Here is a 19134-nt window from a genome sequence, read left to right as displayed (position 1 = left end):
GAAGTCCAAATGTACACACAAAAAATGTATTTGCTTTTTTTGCATTCTATTGCAAGACTAATATTACTTGTAGTGATGACAACATCATCCATAAATCATTAAATACAGGGTCAGGCTAAGCCATTACCATCCATATACAGGGCATGCAACTGCACTCGAGGCCTCTAGGTGGGCCACTAACACTGCCTGCCTCAGTGGGAGATGTCACACCCTGGTTTGATTCCTCAACAAAAAATATGAAATGTTATGTGCCCTGAAACAGATATATCATTTAGGCCAGAAACATTTGTTTTAGGCTCAGACAATCAAGCAAATAAGTGTCACAATATTGCTGAAACACTAAATATGTAAAACATACCAGGGAAGCGAGTCCAAACTGTTTTACCAGTTTAGGAACAACAACCAAGAGGAAATTATTGTCCACACATTTTTTCAAAGGGGTGTAAACACACAGTTTTAGCATTCTTTCCGTAGTGCACAATTTTGAATGATACAACAAAGGATGAGAAGCATTTAAGGACCAACAGATAAGGAGTGGAGGTATCTGAGATAACTGAGAACCATCTGTAGGCCTGTTGATAAGCGGTAAATATTTTCTGAATGTAAAGAAAATATGCAGCCACAAGAGAATTCATGCAGCATCCATCCAGGTGACACATCAGAATTAATATTTTGGATGTGTCATTCAAAAGACACCTTAAAGTACTCATGTATGGTTTCAAGAAGGCATCATACATGTTAAAGTACACATTTCTATATTTTAGCTGTAAATTTCTTTAATCCAAGTCAAATTATAAAAACAGTAGTCAGCAGTCAGTAAAAAACATTTTTTAACCAACCCCATAGTCTAGTAAGCCACAGGCTTACGCCCAGGTCTGATAAGTATTGTATTTCAGGCGTGAGCATTTTTTCACAGATCATTCTGAATTTGGGGTCAATATCCCTCTTCATGTTGTACCCCAGGATGGAAGACTCTCCTACTGGCTGCCAGGGCAGGAAACGTCTGTTCTGAATCTTTTGGGCTTCAACCGCATGTCCTCCCTCAATACAGATGGCCCTCATTTCAGCATTTCTTCTCCTCAGTTCGTTTACTTCCTGTTTCATTCTCTCTTTCCCATATGCTTCTACTCTGGCCCAGAAGGTAGCATTGAAGTGCTGATAGAGTCTCCAATCAGCCCCGTTCCACTGTAAAGCTTTGGCTCTCAGCTCAGGGGTCAGTCGAGATACAGATGAGCTCTTGCGAGCGTTGAGCTTAAAATAAATGATATCTTCCATAGTCCAACAGAGCGCGTCCTTAAGCAGGATAAGAGACTCTTCAAAATATTCTGCTATGAGCACCAGATGAAAACGTTTCGATAAGTTATGAATAAACCTCATCACACGGGGATCATCGGCCTCGAGGTTGTTATCAAAACCAAAGTCAAAAAAGAGCAGATTTTTAAGATAGAATGAGTTGTAAGCCTCTGGACTGTAGAAGGTGTGAGGATTATTTAGAAACTCTGCCAGCTTGTTCTCTCCACTGATCCTCCACGTGAGGGGAACTGCTCTGTGGTAGTAATGGAAGGAAGACTCAAAGAGATCCACGGGGTCACGTAAGATGGTGATGTACACAGCATCTGGAGGCAGGAGCTTGGCTACTTCTTCATGGTCGAAGCGCATGTGGTTGCAAACGATGTTGAAACACTCGCCGGGCTTGTAGTCCTTCACCTGGGAGCACAGGAAAGGCGATGGGTAGAAGAAGTCATTGCGCCCATCGGGGAAGGCAAACTTAAGCTTGTGCTTTTCTCCAAATCTGAAGAGGATGTTAAGTATTGTGCTACTAGCAGTTTTATGGGTCTTCATGAACATGATGTTCCCTGTGGGGGAGCACTCTTCAGACTTTGACTTTGTGCTTTCAGAGGGTGCTGTCAAGTTTCTCTTTAATAATTTTGCCATGCTGAGAGGACATGTGTCTTCTTTGGAGCCCCTACAAACAAATGATATGGATGAATAAGAGATGAACAGCCTCATCTCAGTGAAATAATGCTTGAAATATTTACCTCATCTTCACATGGGTTGTGTTGGTCAAGCGGTACAGTACAAGCGTAACGTTGGTCAATAAAATCCAGAGAATCAGCCTTCTTATTACAGGTGTGCACTTACGTCCTTTGATGCCAGACATTATTAAAACCTGAAAATGAAATTAGAGTGCACACATACATATAGGAAAACATTAGAGGCAAATAAGGTTTTGCACACTTTTTTTCCTGAGCTCCCAGAGCCAATGAGCAGCTACATGAAGCTCATAAACAGTTGTAAAGCCCTGCAGCAATTCTTACACACAGGCCAAGTAATTACCCCTTACCTCACCTCATCCCCCCTGTGATGTTGTTATAAAAAGGCCAGGCCTGAGCTATATAAATTCAATGTAACCCAGTATTTATTGCTGCTAAAAAGAAAAGGTTAAACGAAAATCTATATACCTATATAATCTATATAGACTGATAGACTATAGAATCAGAAAAGGGGGGAGAAGAATGGGAGGAGGAAGAAATGTGCTGCATCATTCATTTTGTCAGATAAAACACAGAGCCCCTATGTTGACACTTGAAACATGTTTATGGTTCTTAATTGTCTTTTCAACAATCCGTGGAAATGCAAATAGTAGTGTAGGCAGAACAGCTGAGTGCTCACTTTAGGGAAAGACTGATAACTTTCTTTTGATTTGAAAGTGAAAATGGCAAAAAAATTAAAACAGAGTTCCACCTTTGACACTGGAAAGATGTCTTGATTAAACAACCATTCCAGATAAATTTAAGTAGGTGATGTGATGTGGAAGGGTATACTGCATAGTATCTGCTCTGGTGCCTTATCTTTGACAGTGATAATCATCTGTGTAGGCTGTTTGTGTCTCATATAGTAGTTCAATTAAATAAATTGAAGCTCACACACACACATGCAAGATGTGCTAGCCTGAAAGTAACTCATCATCCTGAAAAATATAAAACTTTCTAAAACAGCCAGGAACAGAGTATATACTTTTACATGGTAGATCAACACAGGAAAACAAATGACGGAGGAATGTAAGCAGGAGGAATACAAGTGAAGAGATTCATTTACCTGCAGGTGACAGTATTAGCGGTGTCCGGTCAAAGATTCTCTACAAGGTGAAAGAAAACCTTCTTATGTTTTGCATGCTGTATACACTCCTTGAAGTCATATCTCATTGGCTGTGAGAACTGAAAGAAAGAAGCCAGAGGTAAATCCTCCTCCCACATTGACTGAACTGGACATAAATCTCTATGGCTGTTCCAACAGATTGTATAATGACAAATCATCTTTTAGAAAAATCATCTTCTGGAAGCAGTAAATAGGTTATTTTCTACTTTTAAAACTGGTATTTGAGATGTGTTAAATTGAATCCACCGTGTTTAAATTTGTAGTAAGATAAAGATTTTATGGCTACCAAAATATTAGTTAAAACTCTATGTGAAGTGTTTCTGTGGGTGAATCCTACTTCAAGTAAAATTAACATTGTACTATTAGTGTATTATATAAACACACACACACACACACACACACACACACACATACACACACATTTTCACCTTATTTAATCAAATGCACTAGCCTATTTTTTTCTGTGAACCAGCTATTTGAGACAGATTTACCTGTTTGCCAGAGTTTTCAGCTGATCCTGTCCAGAAAAACGGTGCTGGTCATTTGATTCAGACTTTCCTTTAAAGTCTAAATCAGGAAGTCTGAATGGGCATAAGAAGCTGATACCAACAAGTGACAGCACCTAGGAGTATATAGGCTACAATATAGTATAGACTTGAGTATTTATAGTATATAGTTTAGAGAATATTACAGATCCAAGACAGAACTGACAGAAGGGCGGGACTGAGAGAAAAAGGTGCGATTCCAAATCCATCTGCTACTTCAGCACCTCGGACAGCACCATGGATTTATCAATACACATCAAAGTTGGGCTACTGATATTTCAGAGTCATGGTCGGAGCCATAGATTCTAACTTGCACAAACCTCAGTCAGATGTAGGCTAAATGAGTCAGGAAGACTAGACTAACATATTCAACTAAATAACCTCTCTGCACCTGCACTCTCTCTGCTACTAGGGGATGGAGAGGGGGCTGGCAGGTTAACAAGGAGGATGCATTTTGGTCATTTTGCTAGCAAGGGGGATGGCATACCCCGTCAAATCGCCTGCTGACATGTGCGCCATTAAATAATAATGTCAGACAAAAGACCACAAAGTAGCTAGAAAAGCTCTTCAGCTCTCTTTCATGTTTTTTAAATTGACATTAGTGTTGTTTAACCATCCAGATTATCTGGTTTCACTGCTGTACATTTCAGTAATGTTAATGCAGATTGATAGTTTGAATAGCTTGATTGCTGATGCATTCACACTGTGTATTGTTTGTCCGCAACTGCCATAATTAACATCATACAAGTTAAAATTCTGCTTGTATGGTGGCTTGTAAGGTTTTTTTTACATTTCCAGAGAGTGAGTGAAGGAATCCAGAGAGAGGAGGCAGAAGTGAGGAAGAACTACAGGATGTAATGGTGTTGAAAGAAAGACAAGGAGAAAGTAAAGAAGATGCAACTGATTCAAGAAAGAAAAGTTTAAGGGCACATAGAAGCAGCCCAGGTGTCAGGTGATGGAGACACATGAACAAATTCAAAGCAGGAAAACTGGTAAGGAACTTACACCTGTATTAAGATGAATTACTATTCTGGTAAATATTTTTAAAGGCACGATCTGTTATCCAAATGTACACTAAAGGGCATCCCCATTAATAAAAGTCAAAGCAAAGGTTAAAACCTGCTATAAAAGGACTTACAGATCTTTTAATACAGGTACTAAGGCCACACAACAACTCTATTGACATGATGTTTTCTTAAGCTGTTAAAAGGTTGTTGAACTCAGTAACTGTTGTAAACACAGAACTAGAACAGATAGTTTCAGTTAGGATGAAACACAAAATGCTGATTCATTATTCACCTGATTCATCTATAAATCAAACTAATGTCTTGATTTGGCTTTAGGTTTGAGCAAATTAATTCCCCATAAGTCAGTTTTGTTATTTTGTTATATTCCTAATAATGATCTATATTAAGGACCATATGGAGGGTGTGAAATCAAGATTTGTTCTTTAAGATAGAGACTCATTGGTCCATCTATCCATCCATAAGGCCTTGCGGCTTTGTGTATTAAAGTTCACAACGTGCATTCTTTGTGTTAATTTCAGCTACAGTGTGATTGTGATCTTCTTCTTGTCACATTGTTCTTGGCTGGGTGGTTGCATTCATGTCCTAAATTTAAATACCATTAAGCAATATGATTTAACACTTAATTAGCTCCCACCAACCCCCTAATATAAGAAGTATGAAGTATTTATATTGTATTAATTATATTGTATTACTGTTATAGGGAAGCCAACAAAAATAGTTGCCAGGATATCATGTGTGTAAAAAAAATACTATATTATAAAATAAAATATTATTTTATTAATCCCATCACTGAGGCATAACAATGAAGTAATAAATCACAAAACAATGAGATAATATAATTGGGATATACATAATTAAATAGAATAAAAATTAAGTCTGGGAATAGAAGCTGAACTAAAGACTGGGATCACATTTTAACTGTAATATGAATTGAATGTATTATGCAGTATAGTGTCACGGTAATACACACTGCTCATTAGCAAGTAGGTAATAATGTCTGCTGTACATCTTAGGCCCCAAAAAGTTTTCATAATAATGATATTAATAGCTGTAAAACAAGCTGTACAGATAGATAGATAACATTTTGAGGGTCGTGTCCTGTGTTCATATATCCAAACACACCAGAGAGCACACCCACAGCTGTGTGTTGTGTTGTGATGTGTGGCAGACTGTTTTTTTTGTAGTCTCCAGATACCTGAATGAGGTGCTGCCTCAGCTGCTGTTGACTTTGGAAGCTGCTGAATCATTTGATTAAGTGGGTCACATCAGTTTGGCAATGGGAGCCCACTGGATTAAGTGTGGCAATGACCGTAGTTGTTGATGTCACTAACATCAGAATACGTCAGCGAGGACAATCAGACATGACGCTGAGAGATAAGCTCAGGGTTGCGTCTGTCCAGAGTTGGGTGCTACAGGAAGGACAGTAGTTGGAGTTTGGGTACCTTTAAGGCAACAACAGACCACCTTAAAATATAATAATAATGTGTAACCTTTCAATTTTCTAACTCTAGATCCTTCCCCAACAACTAACAAACTTAACAGACATTTGCAGCTTGGTATTGTTTAGGAAAATGTTCATTTCCAGCATTCACAGCTGCAGTAAACATAACTCAGGTTTCTTTTTAAGTTGTCTGTATTTTATTGTTTCAAAACAATAATTACATATATTTTACAACTGTACAACATATGGTTTATACTGATACAGCAGTGATTAGGAAACCAAACAAAAAAGAACGAAAAACATCAAAGCAACTGCACAAAAATAAGACCATACTTATTTACTGCATTAACAAACGTACTAACAGTGTGGAACATTCAAGGTGAAAGACATACTAAAATTAACTCAAATGACTGACCTTTATCAAATCCTCATGGCTACAGTACTGTACGTAAAATACACATCACGCAACTGTAATGCAACCAACTTAATTAAGTTTAGTCGTGTCTCCAAAAGTACCCTGTATATTTTATTTAAAGTCATAATATTTTAAAATTTTACGACTTTTACAAAAGTTTAAGGACATTTTATCGTATTGTTTCACTTCCAGTCCTTAAAAACATTTGAATTTAAATAATTTTTCTATCACTTTCATTCAAACGATCTTTAAATAGACTTCCTTGGGTGACACAATTACAAGTGATTCACAGGCTATGGGCAGCACTGAAACCAGAGACACTGACAGAACCAGTCTTTCTGAACCCTTCTCTACAATAACAAACTGAACACCACAGGCTCTCTTCTCCCACAGCAGCTTATGCAACAGAGCAGGTGTTCTTACGGTACTTGAGTGCAGTTTTTCTGTTCTGCTTTGACCACGTGTTGCTGTTACTGTCCATGTTTGATGAACAGAAGATGTTCTTGACTTCAGAGAAATCTGAAGTCATCAGGACCATCTGGCACATGTCAACTATAAACCACACCAGGACAACAGTAAGAGGTGATGATGGTTAGCTTCTGCAGGAGGATCATCTGGTTTGTAATGCTGCATTTACTGTACATGCTTTAATGAACAACAGATTACATCTTAAAACCAGGAGTATGAATATAGAGCTTTACAAATCTAAGACATTTTTATGTAATCAGATCCCTATGCTGCACAATAATTAAATTATTTGTTCAGATAAATTAATGTACAGTAGATTGATACAATGACACACATAAATCAAATAAACATGCCAAAATAATTTAAAATCTCCATGTGTATGAGTGTACATTAACAAAAACAAAACAAGTTCTACAGTACAGTTAATCTCATGAAAACAATCATTAGGCACTTCTGAGTTACAGTTACATAATATACACTTAACACTGAACAAAGGACACAGTGAGTGTCAGCTCCTACATACAATAAGCCACCTTTGGGTAACCATACATACACAATATACTTTTCTTATCCTCCATGCTGTACATGAGAAAGGATTGACATTTAGAGGTATAATCAGTTGCAGTTCTTTTAAAAAAGGAGCATGTTTTTCCAGTGTTGAATCTGATGATTACCATGGCAATTTTTTTTTAAGTTAAATAACCAAATACTGATTTAAAAAGTAATATCAATCATCACTTGTTGATGGAGAAGCATATGAATCTCCACAATGTATTGATTGGGCCATGTTTTAAAACCTTCCTTATTAAATAACAAGCAAAAGACACCTCCAATACAAACCAAATTACACTTGCAACACCTGTCAGAAAATCACAAACTTTCTCCCACACTTTGCAACCAAACAAGCAAAGGAAGGACATTAATCTTCCTCTACAAAGAACAGTTAGTGGTACAGTTAAGATGATGGAATGCTTAAAGACATACTGCAGTTAGTATGTTATCGCCTTGTGAATCAGTAGACAGGCTTGTAGAATATCTGACCACCCAGCACCCTGCGTTTCAGCTCCTTCCACAGCAGGCTGCGCTCTCTCTGGGATCCCTTCATGAAGCCGCGGTTCTCTTGAGCACGGCGAGACAGATAGGGAATGACCTCGTTGACTGGGCCATACGGGACGTACTTGTAGACAGGGAAACCTGCTTGACCTTTATTTCAACACAGAGCAAGGAGACACGTTTTACTCCAAATGTTAAGTCCACTATCTCCCCCATATCTGTATTCCAGCTCATGACTTTGTATGTAATGTGCAACAGCAGCGTTCAAATATGGATGCAGCAGAGAAGCAGCCAGAGTAGCTCTATTTCTAATGATTAGAAACACTAAAGAAGTTTTTATGTGTAGTCATTAAGCTAATAATAGCTCATAATGATATCAAGACATAACAAGAAATGAATTTATGGTGTATAAATATTATATTAAGATAACAATGATATGTAAAAATGTGGTTTTGATATCAAGTGATATGACAAGGTCAAAATAGCCCTTATGTCCTGCTGGTGCAGGAAATGTTAGGGCTGCTACAGCATTAATTCTCACTATTCATCTGCAATAAAGTATTCAACTAGAAACATTGCACCACTATTTAAACAGTAACACATTATTAAAAATCAAAACTCTCTGCCGTTTACATGTGGATGAGGTTGAAGTATTGCCTAATTTACCAGTTTTCTGTCTGTCACTTGCACAACACATTCAGACAGATCGTTGGAATTGTCTTTATCATGATACTGTAGAGAGGGTTTCTTCATACAACAAACATTTTGTAATAGACATTTAAGGTCGTTGAAGGCCTGGAGATGTTTGTTCGCATGATATCTATGGAGTGGGTAGACCATTTCTAAGGTCAATGGCCGTGTGTTATGAAAAGTCGACATCTGTAGGGATTAACTTTCAGTGGCCACATGACTATGTGATGTAAGACTCTGTGATTCCATAACTTTCTGTTTACTTTTAGCATCTGAGCTGTGTGCAACATACCTAGTGGGAAGCTGATCTGGTCACACATGCCCAGCAGCTGTCCAAAGTAAACTTTATTCTCAATGGGGGAAAGGCCCATCTCATTCATCCTGAAAAAACAGAAAAAAACACACACGTTAAAGGGCTGTTACATAATGAGAGCTGGAGTGTGGCATTCCACTACTGATGTGGCAATTTCATTCTCTAAATCCTATAACTGCTTTGGACAATTGACAAAGAATACGTTTTACTTAGAGCAATATCCTAGAGCATTAGTATAAACCAATACAATTCATCCTTTATGAATGAGGGGTTTAAGGCATTCATGTATGTTCAAACAAAATCTGCACTTAAGTAAATGCAAAATGTTCTGTTTCATGCAACCTTGAGACAAAACGTACATTTGTAGGGTAAATTTCACTGTGTCCTCGTTGTGAGTTGCGACCATGATATTAGCTTTCCTGCTGTGTTCGATCTCCTCCAGCACGTACTCCAAACACCTGGACAAACAACAAGGCAGATGTTTAGAACTTAGGAATGTTCTAGCTGAACCGCAGAAGGCCTTGATAATAATTCAAGACTTACTTGTGATACATCCTGTTAGTGGCCTCATAGTCCGGGTTAATTGGGTCTTCGTAGCCAATCTCAGTGGCCCTGGCTCTTTCTTGGTACATGTAGGCTCCACGAACCAGCTTGGCACCAAAGTACCAGCCCTCCCTCCGTGACAGCTCAACATCCACAGTTACGTTGTCATAAGCTTCCTAAAAGCATTAACAGATAAAACCCACAAACGAATAGGACAGGTTAGCACACAGCTCTTTGCACATGGCTAAATTAAAACCATCCTTACAAAACAAAAGCTGTTCTTTTTGGTTTAATATTCAAGGGCAAAAAAAAGCATACAGTGCGCACTTATGAGAACAGAAACAAGACTTAAACGGAAAATGTGATAAACAAATGCAGTGCACAGAAGCATGCAATTGTCCTCTAATGGAACACCTGTTTAGGCTATCTATTCAAATGATTTGTTACTGGTGACGATTGTATAATATGTGAACTCACCTTGAGGTAACACTGATAGGTGTTGAAAATGATTGGCTTTTCTCTGTTGAATTTCCTCTGCATTTCCAGGGCCAGTCGACTAATAGCTGGTTGGAAGTATGTCTGCTCTGCATCCACCATTAGCCTTACACCATTCTGCATAGCATGCTGGAGCGCACAGAGAAACAGTATTTACAGTTTACATGGTTCAGTATGCACAAGACAAACAGTTTAGTTCAAGAAAGACATTTCAGTTCTGATTTCTTGGAAGTAGAAGTTCTTTGATTACAATAAAATATCTCTGTTATTGTATTAATATATTTATTCTCATAGTTATTTAATAAATGCACTTTTATTCTTTTTAATATAAGTGAAATTACCTTGGCCAGGACATCCACTCGCTGCAGCATTCTCTTCATCTGTCTCTCCTCCTCAGCTGTAAACTTGTTCAATAAAGGTTCCAGCTGACCTGTCTGCACAACAAACACACAAAACATCAATTCATTTGGCATTTGCTTTCAAAAGCCATCTTGGAAAGCCCACAAACTCTATCAGCATGTGACAGACATGGGTGGATGAGAGCGAGAGCAGCATGAGTCTCTCTGGCATTTTGTCTCGTTTCAAAACTGAAACACCAAGATAGAGTTTCTTAACTGTCCTCTCTGGCAGTGGCTACATTATCATGTACTACAACTCAATGTATACAAAGCACTGCAGAAATCTACAGAGCACTGTTAGTCTCAAAAGATGTTATGTTTTTACCTCATCAGAACAAAATGTTTACTTGTTAGGAAGAAGATATGATATTGCGCCAGCAAGTAATTATCTTGTGGAAAGAAGATCAATTTCTTGCGCCAGCAAGACTCGCATCAACATGTTCACATAATATTATGAAGAACTCCACATTCTGATGGGGAAACAAAAACAGTTGCCATACCTTTCTATTTTACTAATTTGTTGTTTACATCACTATCTGTTTATTACCTCATTAACTGTATAATTACATTTACCTGTAAAATTTACACATTTATCTTTATGAGGGAATCAGAAATAAAATGTGCTTGAAGTATATCGCACTACACCTAAGATGGGTTTCTGTGATCAAATGCTGTATCACCTCTGGAGAATTGCTCCTTTTGTAAGATTATTTTAAGGCCTTCTCTGTTTTACTGCACAGTTCACAGGGAGAGGGTATGAGGAGAGCAAACCACTAAATATTTACATGACAATCACTCACCTCAAGGTTTGGCACCATAAGCAGATTGGAGATTTTTGTTGTATCGTTTATTAAACTGTTCCAGTCCAGCAGATCTATCGTTCTGGGATAAGAATGGAGAAAAATATGAATCAGCATATGTAAATTACAGTAAAATTTAAATAATGAAATTCTTTCAGAATGTTTTACTAGCAGATTAATTAGTGTTGTGAACTAAGAAGACTGAACTACAGGTCTTTTGATACTTGTCTGTATATAATTAGCATTTCAAGCTAAACACCCCGTTTTTTGGGGGGGTTTTTTCAAGAAATTTAGATCAAATATTTCATTTTATTGATGTATAAAATGTATTATTGTGAAGTACTTGTTGTTAGTAATGAACTAATGAGTGACTATCTTACCCTGACAAACCCAGCTTCTCTCCAGTAAACCAATTCTCAATGTCATCCTTGGCGCCAACACCCAGCTTAGTCAAACTTTCCTACAAAGAAATATTTCAATCATTAAAAATAAAACATATATTGCATGTATGCACTGAATGTTAGTGGGATGAAATACCACCAGCAAGTGAGTACTCTTTTATTATATTACTTGTTATAAAAGAAGTTGATCATTGCTTTAACAAAGGACATGGCAATAAAAGCCATGAAGGCTTTAACACAACTAAACCAACCTAGAAACAACTAAAAAAGGTTTGAAGACATCAGTTATACTGTACATGATCCTGCATTAGACTTTGCTGAAGTCTACAAGACAAACCTTGAGTTGTTCCAGTTCCAGTTTTTGTTCCAAAACCATCATTTCAGATTTTCCTTGTTGTGCTGCGAGGAAGTTAAAGAACCGTCTCCACTTTACCAAGACTTCCGAAAACTGGAGCTGTTCAGACACAGAGCCAATATAAAATAACCAAGTTACAATACTGCTTTTGAACCATATTGTGATGTGGTTAGCTGGGCACATCGGTATTGTATTTGCAGACAATCACACCTCTTGTTCACTGTCAATTGACATATAATTTTTTTAATTTTTGTCTGAGAATTTTTGTGTGACATTTAGGTGTGAATCTACCAAATGACACAGGAAATGGCTCTCCCCACACCTGACATAGTTTCTCTCTTTCCCTCAATACTGAAGACATGAAGTGAAACTTACAAGGAACTGTGGGCGTCCCAGAGCAGTCATTTTGATGGCAGAAAATCCATCTGCAGAGGCTCCGCCTGAAAGGCAAAATTGATAAGAAATTTGATGTCACCCAATTTATTTTACTTAATTCAATGCTCTCATTTACAGAAGCGCATCACATTCAACAAAAAAAAAAAAAAAATGGAGACCTTATCTCATAATTATGACTGATAACAACCTAAACCTTATCTCATAATTACAAGACCCAGATCTCTCGTAATTATGTGATAGCAAGTCTATTATGAGATATAGAAGTCATAATTATGAACTAAGGCCTCCAATTGTTTTTTTCTGATGAATGCAATGCCCTTCTGTACTCATTTCTATTGCTAATTGACCTTTAATTACAATAGCCCTTATAACATTAATAACAATAATAATAATAAAAATAATAATATAACTAACTCACAGATATTATCTTTCTTTATTGCTTCTTTAAAAACCTATCTACTTACCAGAGGCTTTAATGCAGTTTATGAATGTCTCCATTTGGTTGTCACATTTGGCCTCGTCTGCATAGAAGTAGGTGCGAGCACTTATAACGCCTCCACGCCGGTCCCCAAACTGACGATGGGCCTTGTACTTTCTCTCACGATGATCAGCATCTGGTGTGAAACGAAGACATCATGAACTACTTTACATAGCAAAAGAGTTTTCACAGACTTAAAGCTGCATTTTCAAAGATTTTTGACAGAATTTTTCATTTTGATGAGCTATTAATCAGGAGCCAAACATCACTGGGAGATAAATGTTTTGATGAATTTTCTACTTATGTGATTATTGTAACCATAATTTTCAAAACTTACATAAGTAACCATATTTTCAAGTTATAAAAGGCAGTTTTTCTTTAGTGCACAACTTGACTTTTTGGTCAACAGAATATTTATAGTTATTGTATTGACATTGATACGACTGCCAACCAGAAATACTGACACTAGAAATATTCATTAAGTTGTTATTGATAAATTAACATTAACAAAATTCATTATCAGACCGGAGAAAGAGCTGTTAGGTGAGTGACATACTTGAGTCTCAAACATCAACCCTGTAACATGAACCAAGCTTCTGCTCACTGTACCCACTGGCTGAACATTTCAGGCCACTAGATCCAGATATGACCGGTTACTATTCCAGTCTACACTACCTGGCCACATGACTGAACATACCAACCCTGACACATGTGTTGCACTCAGGCCAAACTGAAGCAACTGAACATTAAACCAGTAGTTCAGTCACTGCCAGCCTTGCCTGCAGACTGTACACCAGTCCCTTGGTCAATGAATCATGCAGGAGCTGATGATACACATAAATGGGAAATCAAACAACTACATTACATTAAATACAATTCTCAAAATTAGATTCAACACATATACACACCTGGACTTTCTTTCTCTGCTTCAGAAACACAGGAACTGAAAAAGAGGGAGAGTTTGGCATCGGATTAGAGCAGCAAACATTACTGTCACTGCAACTACCTAAAACAATTTTCTTTTCTACACAACAAATGGAGAAGAGATTACACTATCTATGCTCTTTCATGCTGCCAGAGCCTATTGATGGTTTGATAACGTCTTATGACACTTTTATTGTTGCAAATTCATTAATAAAGACATACTGCCAACTATTAACACAAGACAAGAAAGTTTTCTTCTGCAACCTAAAGAGAGTAGATTTTGAAATATAGTAATCACAAAAAAAGAAGTCTTAAATGCTGAGGTAAGGCAAATGTTTTCCTTTCACAAGTCAATTCCACAATCTTGCTGAGACCTTGTTTTTTGCAGTATTGATGAGCTCCTTTCATAGACATGTTGTGACATCAAAGAACTGTCAGGTAACTACTCTGTTCACTGTGTTGTCTTTTCTGTGGAGCTAACAATCTGTTCTGTGAATTTAACAGAGTTTAGATGAAGATAATTGGAATGCTACTCAAGTTTTTTGGATTTAGTTCATCATGTGTATGTTCGTGCTTAGTGAGCTAATCCTCAGTTAAAAAATAATCTTATTGCCTTCTCAGAACATTGCATAACACTTCTGTGAGTATGCGTGTGGGTGTGTGTGGCCCATTAAGGGATCCAGCACATTACTTTAAAAGGCTGGCAGTCTTTTCATGCAGCACATCCCCCAGCTGAACAACTAACTCAACCAATCAGAGGAGAGGGGTCTGTCCTAGCCAACCAATAAGAGACAAGCACTGTTTTGCCACTGGAGCCGAAATAAAACACATTGGGGTTTGATTACAGTGTGTTCGTGTGGAGGAAACGTACTGTGACTCATATTTATTCGATAAGCAGCGTAACAGAAGCCAGGCATTAAGTGATAAGATAACAATGAATGAATATAAAAGTATAACTCATTCAGTTGATATTTGGGCGTGTGCTATAAAGTAGTCAGAGTGTAATTTGCAGAGGGACAATATATAACGCAGACATGGGTGAAAGAAAAAATCTCAAGTCTACTAACAGAGTATTAAACTAAAGTGGTTTTATCAGACATTTTATCTGTATTTCAAACATCAGTGCTGTATGTTTTAACCAGTGAAATGACGCCTTAGTCTGCATATATTGTACTGTGGCCCCTTTAATATTTACACATTTCCACAGTCAAGGATGACTTTTACGTGCCCAATGACCTTTAAAGAACATTTTCCAAAATAATTTTGGTTTACCTGCAATGTACAATCTAAGTCAAGTAGTTATACTTCACCATCTAACTAAACAACTCACTGTAGTAGAACTGATATTGGACTTCCTATATCATACGTATATATTGTACTTCATTCCTGTAATTGCTCTTCCCAATATGAAGCTCCCACTACAACCATGCATGGAGAGGGGGGGAGGGTTGGGGTCTCCCTATCAATAGCCTCTTCAAGTGTCTTCCAGTTTTCTAGGTTTCTTGGGTCAGGAACAGTTACGCCCCTTTGCGACAATGTATGCAATACTGAGCTTAAAAATAAACCTGACCCGACAAGCTTTTAGAATTTGGTATGTTACATAACTCATGGCTCCTCATGTTGTGCACATAGGGCATATATTAAAGGTGAAATACTGATTAACTATGCCACAGAGGTGTGGAGGTTTAACCACAAACCTCAACAAGAAAGTAAGCCTACATACTCAGTCTTTTCACAATTCCTGCCCAGTCAGATGTAAACATTACTTACTCCATTTCCTTCTTCTCTGCCTCCTCTTGTGTCAAGTCCTCTTCAACACTATAGTCCAAAACTGCTCCCACACCAAAGGCCTGATTCTTCTGGATTAAAGGTTTGATGGAGTTGTGGTCTTCCCCTGCCACAAATTGGCCGTAGAAGGTCATCTTCATCATCTTATCAAACATCCTTTGACCAAGAACCTTCTTACTCAGCTCCATCAACTGAAAACAAAACAGCAACAAGTTATTCTTCCTCAGTAGTATATTATTTAGCATCATTATAATAACCTACCCTCCATACATTAGATAGATAGATAGATAGATAGATAGATAGATAGATAGATACTTTATCAATCCCAAAGGGAAATTTAAATATTACAGCAGCCAGCAATAAGGTAAGAAACAATAAGGTAAAAAAGAGGCAATAATACAATAACTTAACTAAATAAACTAACTCAAATATGAACAAAAATAAATAGAACAGATAGCAGATATAGCACTAACGTTATATTTGACTTTCTTGCTCATTCACTTAATTGCTAAGCTGTTACACATTAATTCAGGTGTTTTCAATTCTACCCACCAAATTACCCAGTTGAAATGTATTATTTCCTCATTACAGATGCAGTTGAGCTAACCTTTGAACTTAACTCACCTCTTTGTTCTTCTCAACGAGGAAGTCAAATGTACAAAGCTTGAAGACCAGCAGACTTCGGAGCAGCTCAATGTTATCTTTGCTCCTGTAGGCTTCCTGGGTGTTGTCGAAGTCAATGTGGATTTTATTCAACTGTGTGTTTGTAACACTTTTGGTCTGGCTGATGAGTTCAACCGGTTCAGTTTCCACCACGGTGCAGCCATCCATCTGTTGCTCTTTCTCTTCATGGCTCTTGGTGGATGCCACTGTTGAGCGATACCTTCCAGGTGAAACGCGTATTTTCTTGATGTTGCCGCAGTTTGTCTTAATAAGACCTGCTACAAACTTAGTGTACGACATTCTCTTTTTTTAAACGCAGAAGACCAGGAACCGGTAGTAAGTCACCTACCTCACCGAGCTGTGCCGTTGTTAAGATGTTGCTCGGCAAGCGCGCGCTGAGCAGTTTCATTTGATGCTGGGGGGTGGGTGGGCGGTGCCTCTCTTTACGTCACGCTGTCTGGCATCACGCGCGTACATTTGACTGCCAGTGCATGTTCTCGCACGTGACATGAAAGTCCCTTGCAAACTCCAGTAAGATTAAAAATAAATAAAAACAAACAAACAAAAAGTTTACATGAATTTAATTTCTGATTTTTGGCTCCTTTTATTGGAATCGCTGTTTTCACAAATGAACTGTTAATCTAACCTATTTCCCCGTCTTCCCCCTTGAACAGGTTTAAATTTGTAATAATCTTAATCCACACGGACAGTAAGCAATGAATACTTCATATTTCAGTCAAGGGGAGATACAATGTTTCACATTCTGTTTCAGCTCTTCATTGATGCTTTTTATGAAATATTCAAACACAAGACTCCTTGTGGCTGCACCGTTCCATCAAAGGAAAATATTCTGTCTCGTGCATAATTTCATACACATTGCCCCAAAATTCAGTCTGACATATTTGGTATGTTTGGAATCTTTGGGATCGCCTCTAGAATTTAAAATACTTGAAAAGTCATCTGGGTTTGAACAAAGTTTGGCTGCACTGCAAGAGTCTGAGTACCAACTTGCCAGCCTACCACTGCACACTTATGTTTTTGGTACTTTGTCCATCCTTAAGTAAAGTCTTTCTGTTATTTTGTCTCTCCTATAGGGGCTCCAGACCCTTTCAGTAAAATCAAATGCAACCACACTACAGCCTCAGACAAAAATGATTATTACATCTTTCACATGGGTAATATAGTTGTATATTACAGGGCTAATTGCATTGGATTCCATTTTGCCTACTCTATATACAGGTGTTCAGTTTATCTGAGAGTTTGGTATCTCTTCATTTGCAGTATCTTTGAACTTGAAATGTATGTCACCTGTCTGCATTCAGAATTTGTGTATACAGTGATTGATGACAACTCTCTGCCTTAACATTACACATGTATATTGACAGAATTAGTTATCCTCTCTCAATGTAGATGGTTTTATTAGATTGTTTCCTATTGTGTTGTAAGGTTTGTTTATATCAGTTTAGCATAGTAATAATAGTGATGCAATATTATTTAAGATTTTACCAATAGTTTCCATTAAGAGTTGTATGTCTCCTTTGAGCAGACCAGTGATGAAAGAAGTATTCAGATCCTTTACTTAAGTAAAAGTACCAATACAGCAATGCAAAAATACTCCATTACAAGTAAAAGTCCGGCATTAAAAATCCTACTTAAGTACATAAGTATTAACAGAAAAATGTATTTAAAGTATTAAAGTGAAAGTACTTCTTTGGTCCCTTTGACTGATATATTATTATATGTGACATCATTAGACTATTAAGACTGAAACATAAGTGTGTAAACAGCATGTTACTGTTGTAGCTGCTGGAGGTGGAGCTTGTTTGAACTACTTTATATACAGTTTGCTAGTTTAGTCCAGTGGTTCCCAACCTAGGGGTTGGGTCCCTCCAAAGGGTCACCAGATAAATGTCAGGGATCGTGAGATGATTAATGGGGAAAGAAAAAAAAAAACAAAGTTCTGATACACAAATCCGTTGTCAGTTCTTGGACTTTTTCTCTAATCTTTGATTTGTGGTGAAATATTGGGTCATTTGAACATTTATTGAAATGAAGGCATGTGAGAAGTTTAGAGGGAAAAATCACTGTTTGGTTTGGACATCTGAAATGTGACCCTGACTACTCACTGCTTTCTATAAGACGTCAAAAGCCAAAAAGGTTGGAAACCACTGGTTTCATCTTTAATAATGTGTTGTATTTTAAAAGCTTGTTATATTATCCATTGTGTCAAATCTACAACTGAAAAGTAACTAAAGCTGTCAAATAATTGTAGTGGAGTAGAAAGCACAGTGATTCCCTCTGAAATGTAGTGGAGTGGAAGTGTAAAGTTATATAAATAAAATACAAGTACCTCAAAATTGTACTGTGCTTGAGTAAATGTATTTAGTTTATTTCCACCACTAGAGCAGACTCTCATTTGTTTCATTATCTAATAGTGACAGAAATAAAAAGAGACAGTGCCTGTGGCTTCAAGAGAGTTTTATATAATTGGTTGTGTAACCCATCTAGAGACCTCATTCCTATAACCTTCAGAGAAAATCAACCAGGACAGGATGGAGCCATCAGGATGTTAAAAGGAAGGACTAGAGGGCCTCTGGAGAGAAGGTATACAAGAGACGAGAGATGAGAAAAGAGCATTAAATGGAATAAAGTGGAGAGGCATCTGTTGACTGAATGAAGTCATGCTTGCTAAGTTACACTGACTGATAGAGACACTGCCACTCCAGATACACCGTGGAGGTCAATGGGATATCATGTTTTTATCTCATCTATTTGCTTTAC

The 19134-nt window shown here is 37.5% G+C and overlaps 2 protein-coding genes across 2 annotated transcripts; both read right to left on the bottom strand.

The window, feature by feature from the left end:
- Window positions 1-813: 813 nt before the first annotated feature.
- On the bottom strand, window positions 814-2188 carry gal3st1b (galactose-3-O-sulfotransferase 1b). Its single transcript, XM_044334222.1, has 2 exons — window positions 2040-2188; window positions 814-1966 (listed from the first exon to the last, which is right to left on the bottom strand). Exons 1-2 carry the CDS (start codon window positions 2159-2161, stop codon window positions 814-816), a joined length of 1275 nt encoding a protein of 424 aa, XP_044190157.1. The 5' UTR covers window positions 2162-2188.
- A 4159-nt stretch (window positions 2189-6347) lies between these two features.
- prodha (proline dehydrogenase (oxidase) 1a) lies at window positions 6348-16747 on the bottom strand. Its single transcript, XM_044333841.1, has 14 exons — window positions 16315-16747; window positions 15673-15881; window positions 13887-13921; window positions 12965-13114; window positions 12480-12544; window positions 12087-12203; window positions 11729-11808; window positions 11349-11430; window positions 10492-10584; window positions 10133-10279; window positions 9656-9831; window positions 9472-9570; window positions 9092-9180; window positions 6348-8259 (listed from the first exon to the last, which is right to left on the bottom strand). The coding sequence occupies exons 1-14, from the start codon at window positions 16651-16653 to the stop codon at window positions 8069-8071; spliced, it is 1872 nt and encodes a 623-aa protein (XP_044189776.1). The 5' UTR covers window positions 16654-16747; the 3' UTR covers window positions 6348-8068.
- Between the last annotated feature and the right edge of the window lie 2387 nt (window positions 16748-19134).

Source organism: Thunnus albacares, chromosome 18, assembly GCF_914725855.1.
Source record: "Thunnus albacares chromosome 18, fThuAlb1.1, whole genome shotgun sequence".
NCBI lineage: Eukaryota > Metazoa > Chordata > Actinopteri > Scombriformes > Scombridae > Thunnus > Thunnus albacares.
This window is presented reverse-complemented; position numbering and strand designations above follow the sequence as displayed.

Bases quoted from the DNA above. Each gene is read 5' to 3' on its own strand.
- gal3st1b (XM_044334222.1), bottom strand. From the start codon at position 2,161: ATGTCTGGCATCAAAGGACGTAAGTGCACACCTGTAATAAGAAGGCTG. The intron at 1,967-2,039 runs GTAAATATTTCA...ATTTGTTTGTAG, and splicing joins ACAACCCATGTGAAGATGAG to GGGCTCCAAAGAAGACACAT.
- prodha (XM_044333841.1), bottom strand. From the start codon at position 16,653: ATGTCGTACACTAAGTTTGTAGCAGGTCTTATTAAGACAAACTGCGGC. The intron at 10,585-11,348 runs GTGAGTGATTGT...TTTGTTGTGCAG, and splicing joins TTATGGTGCCAAACCTTGAG to ACAGGTCAGCTGGAACCTTT. The intron at 9,571-9,655 runs GTAAGTCTTGAA...TTGTTTGTCCAG, and splicing joins ACTAACAGGATGTATCACAA to GTGTTTGGAGTACGTGCTGG.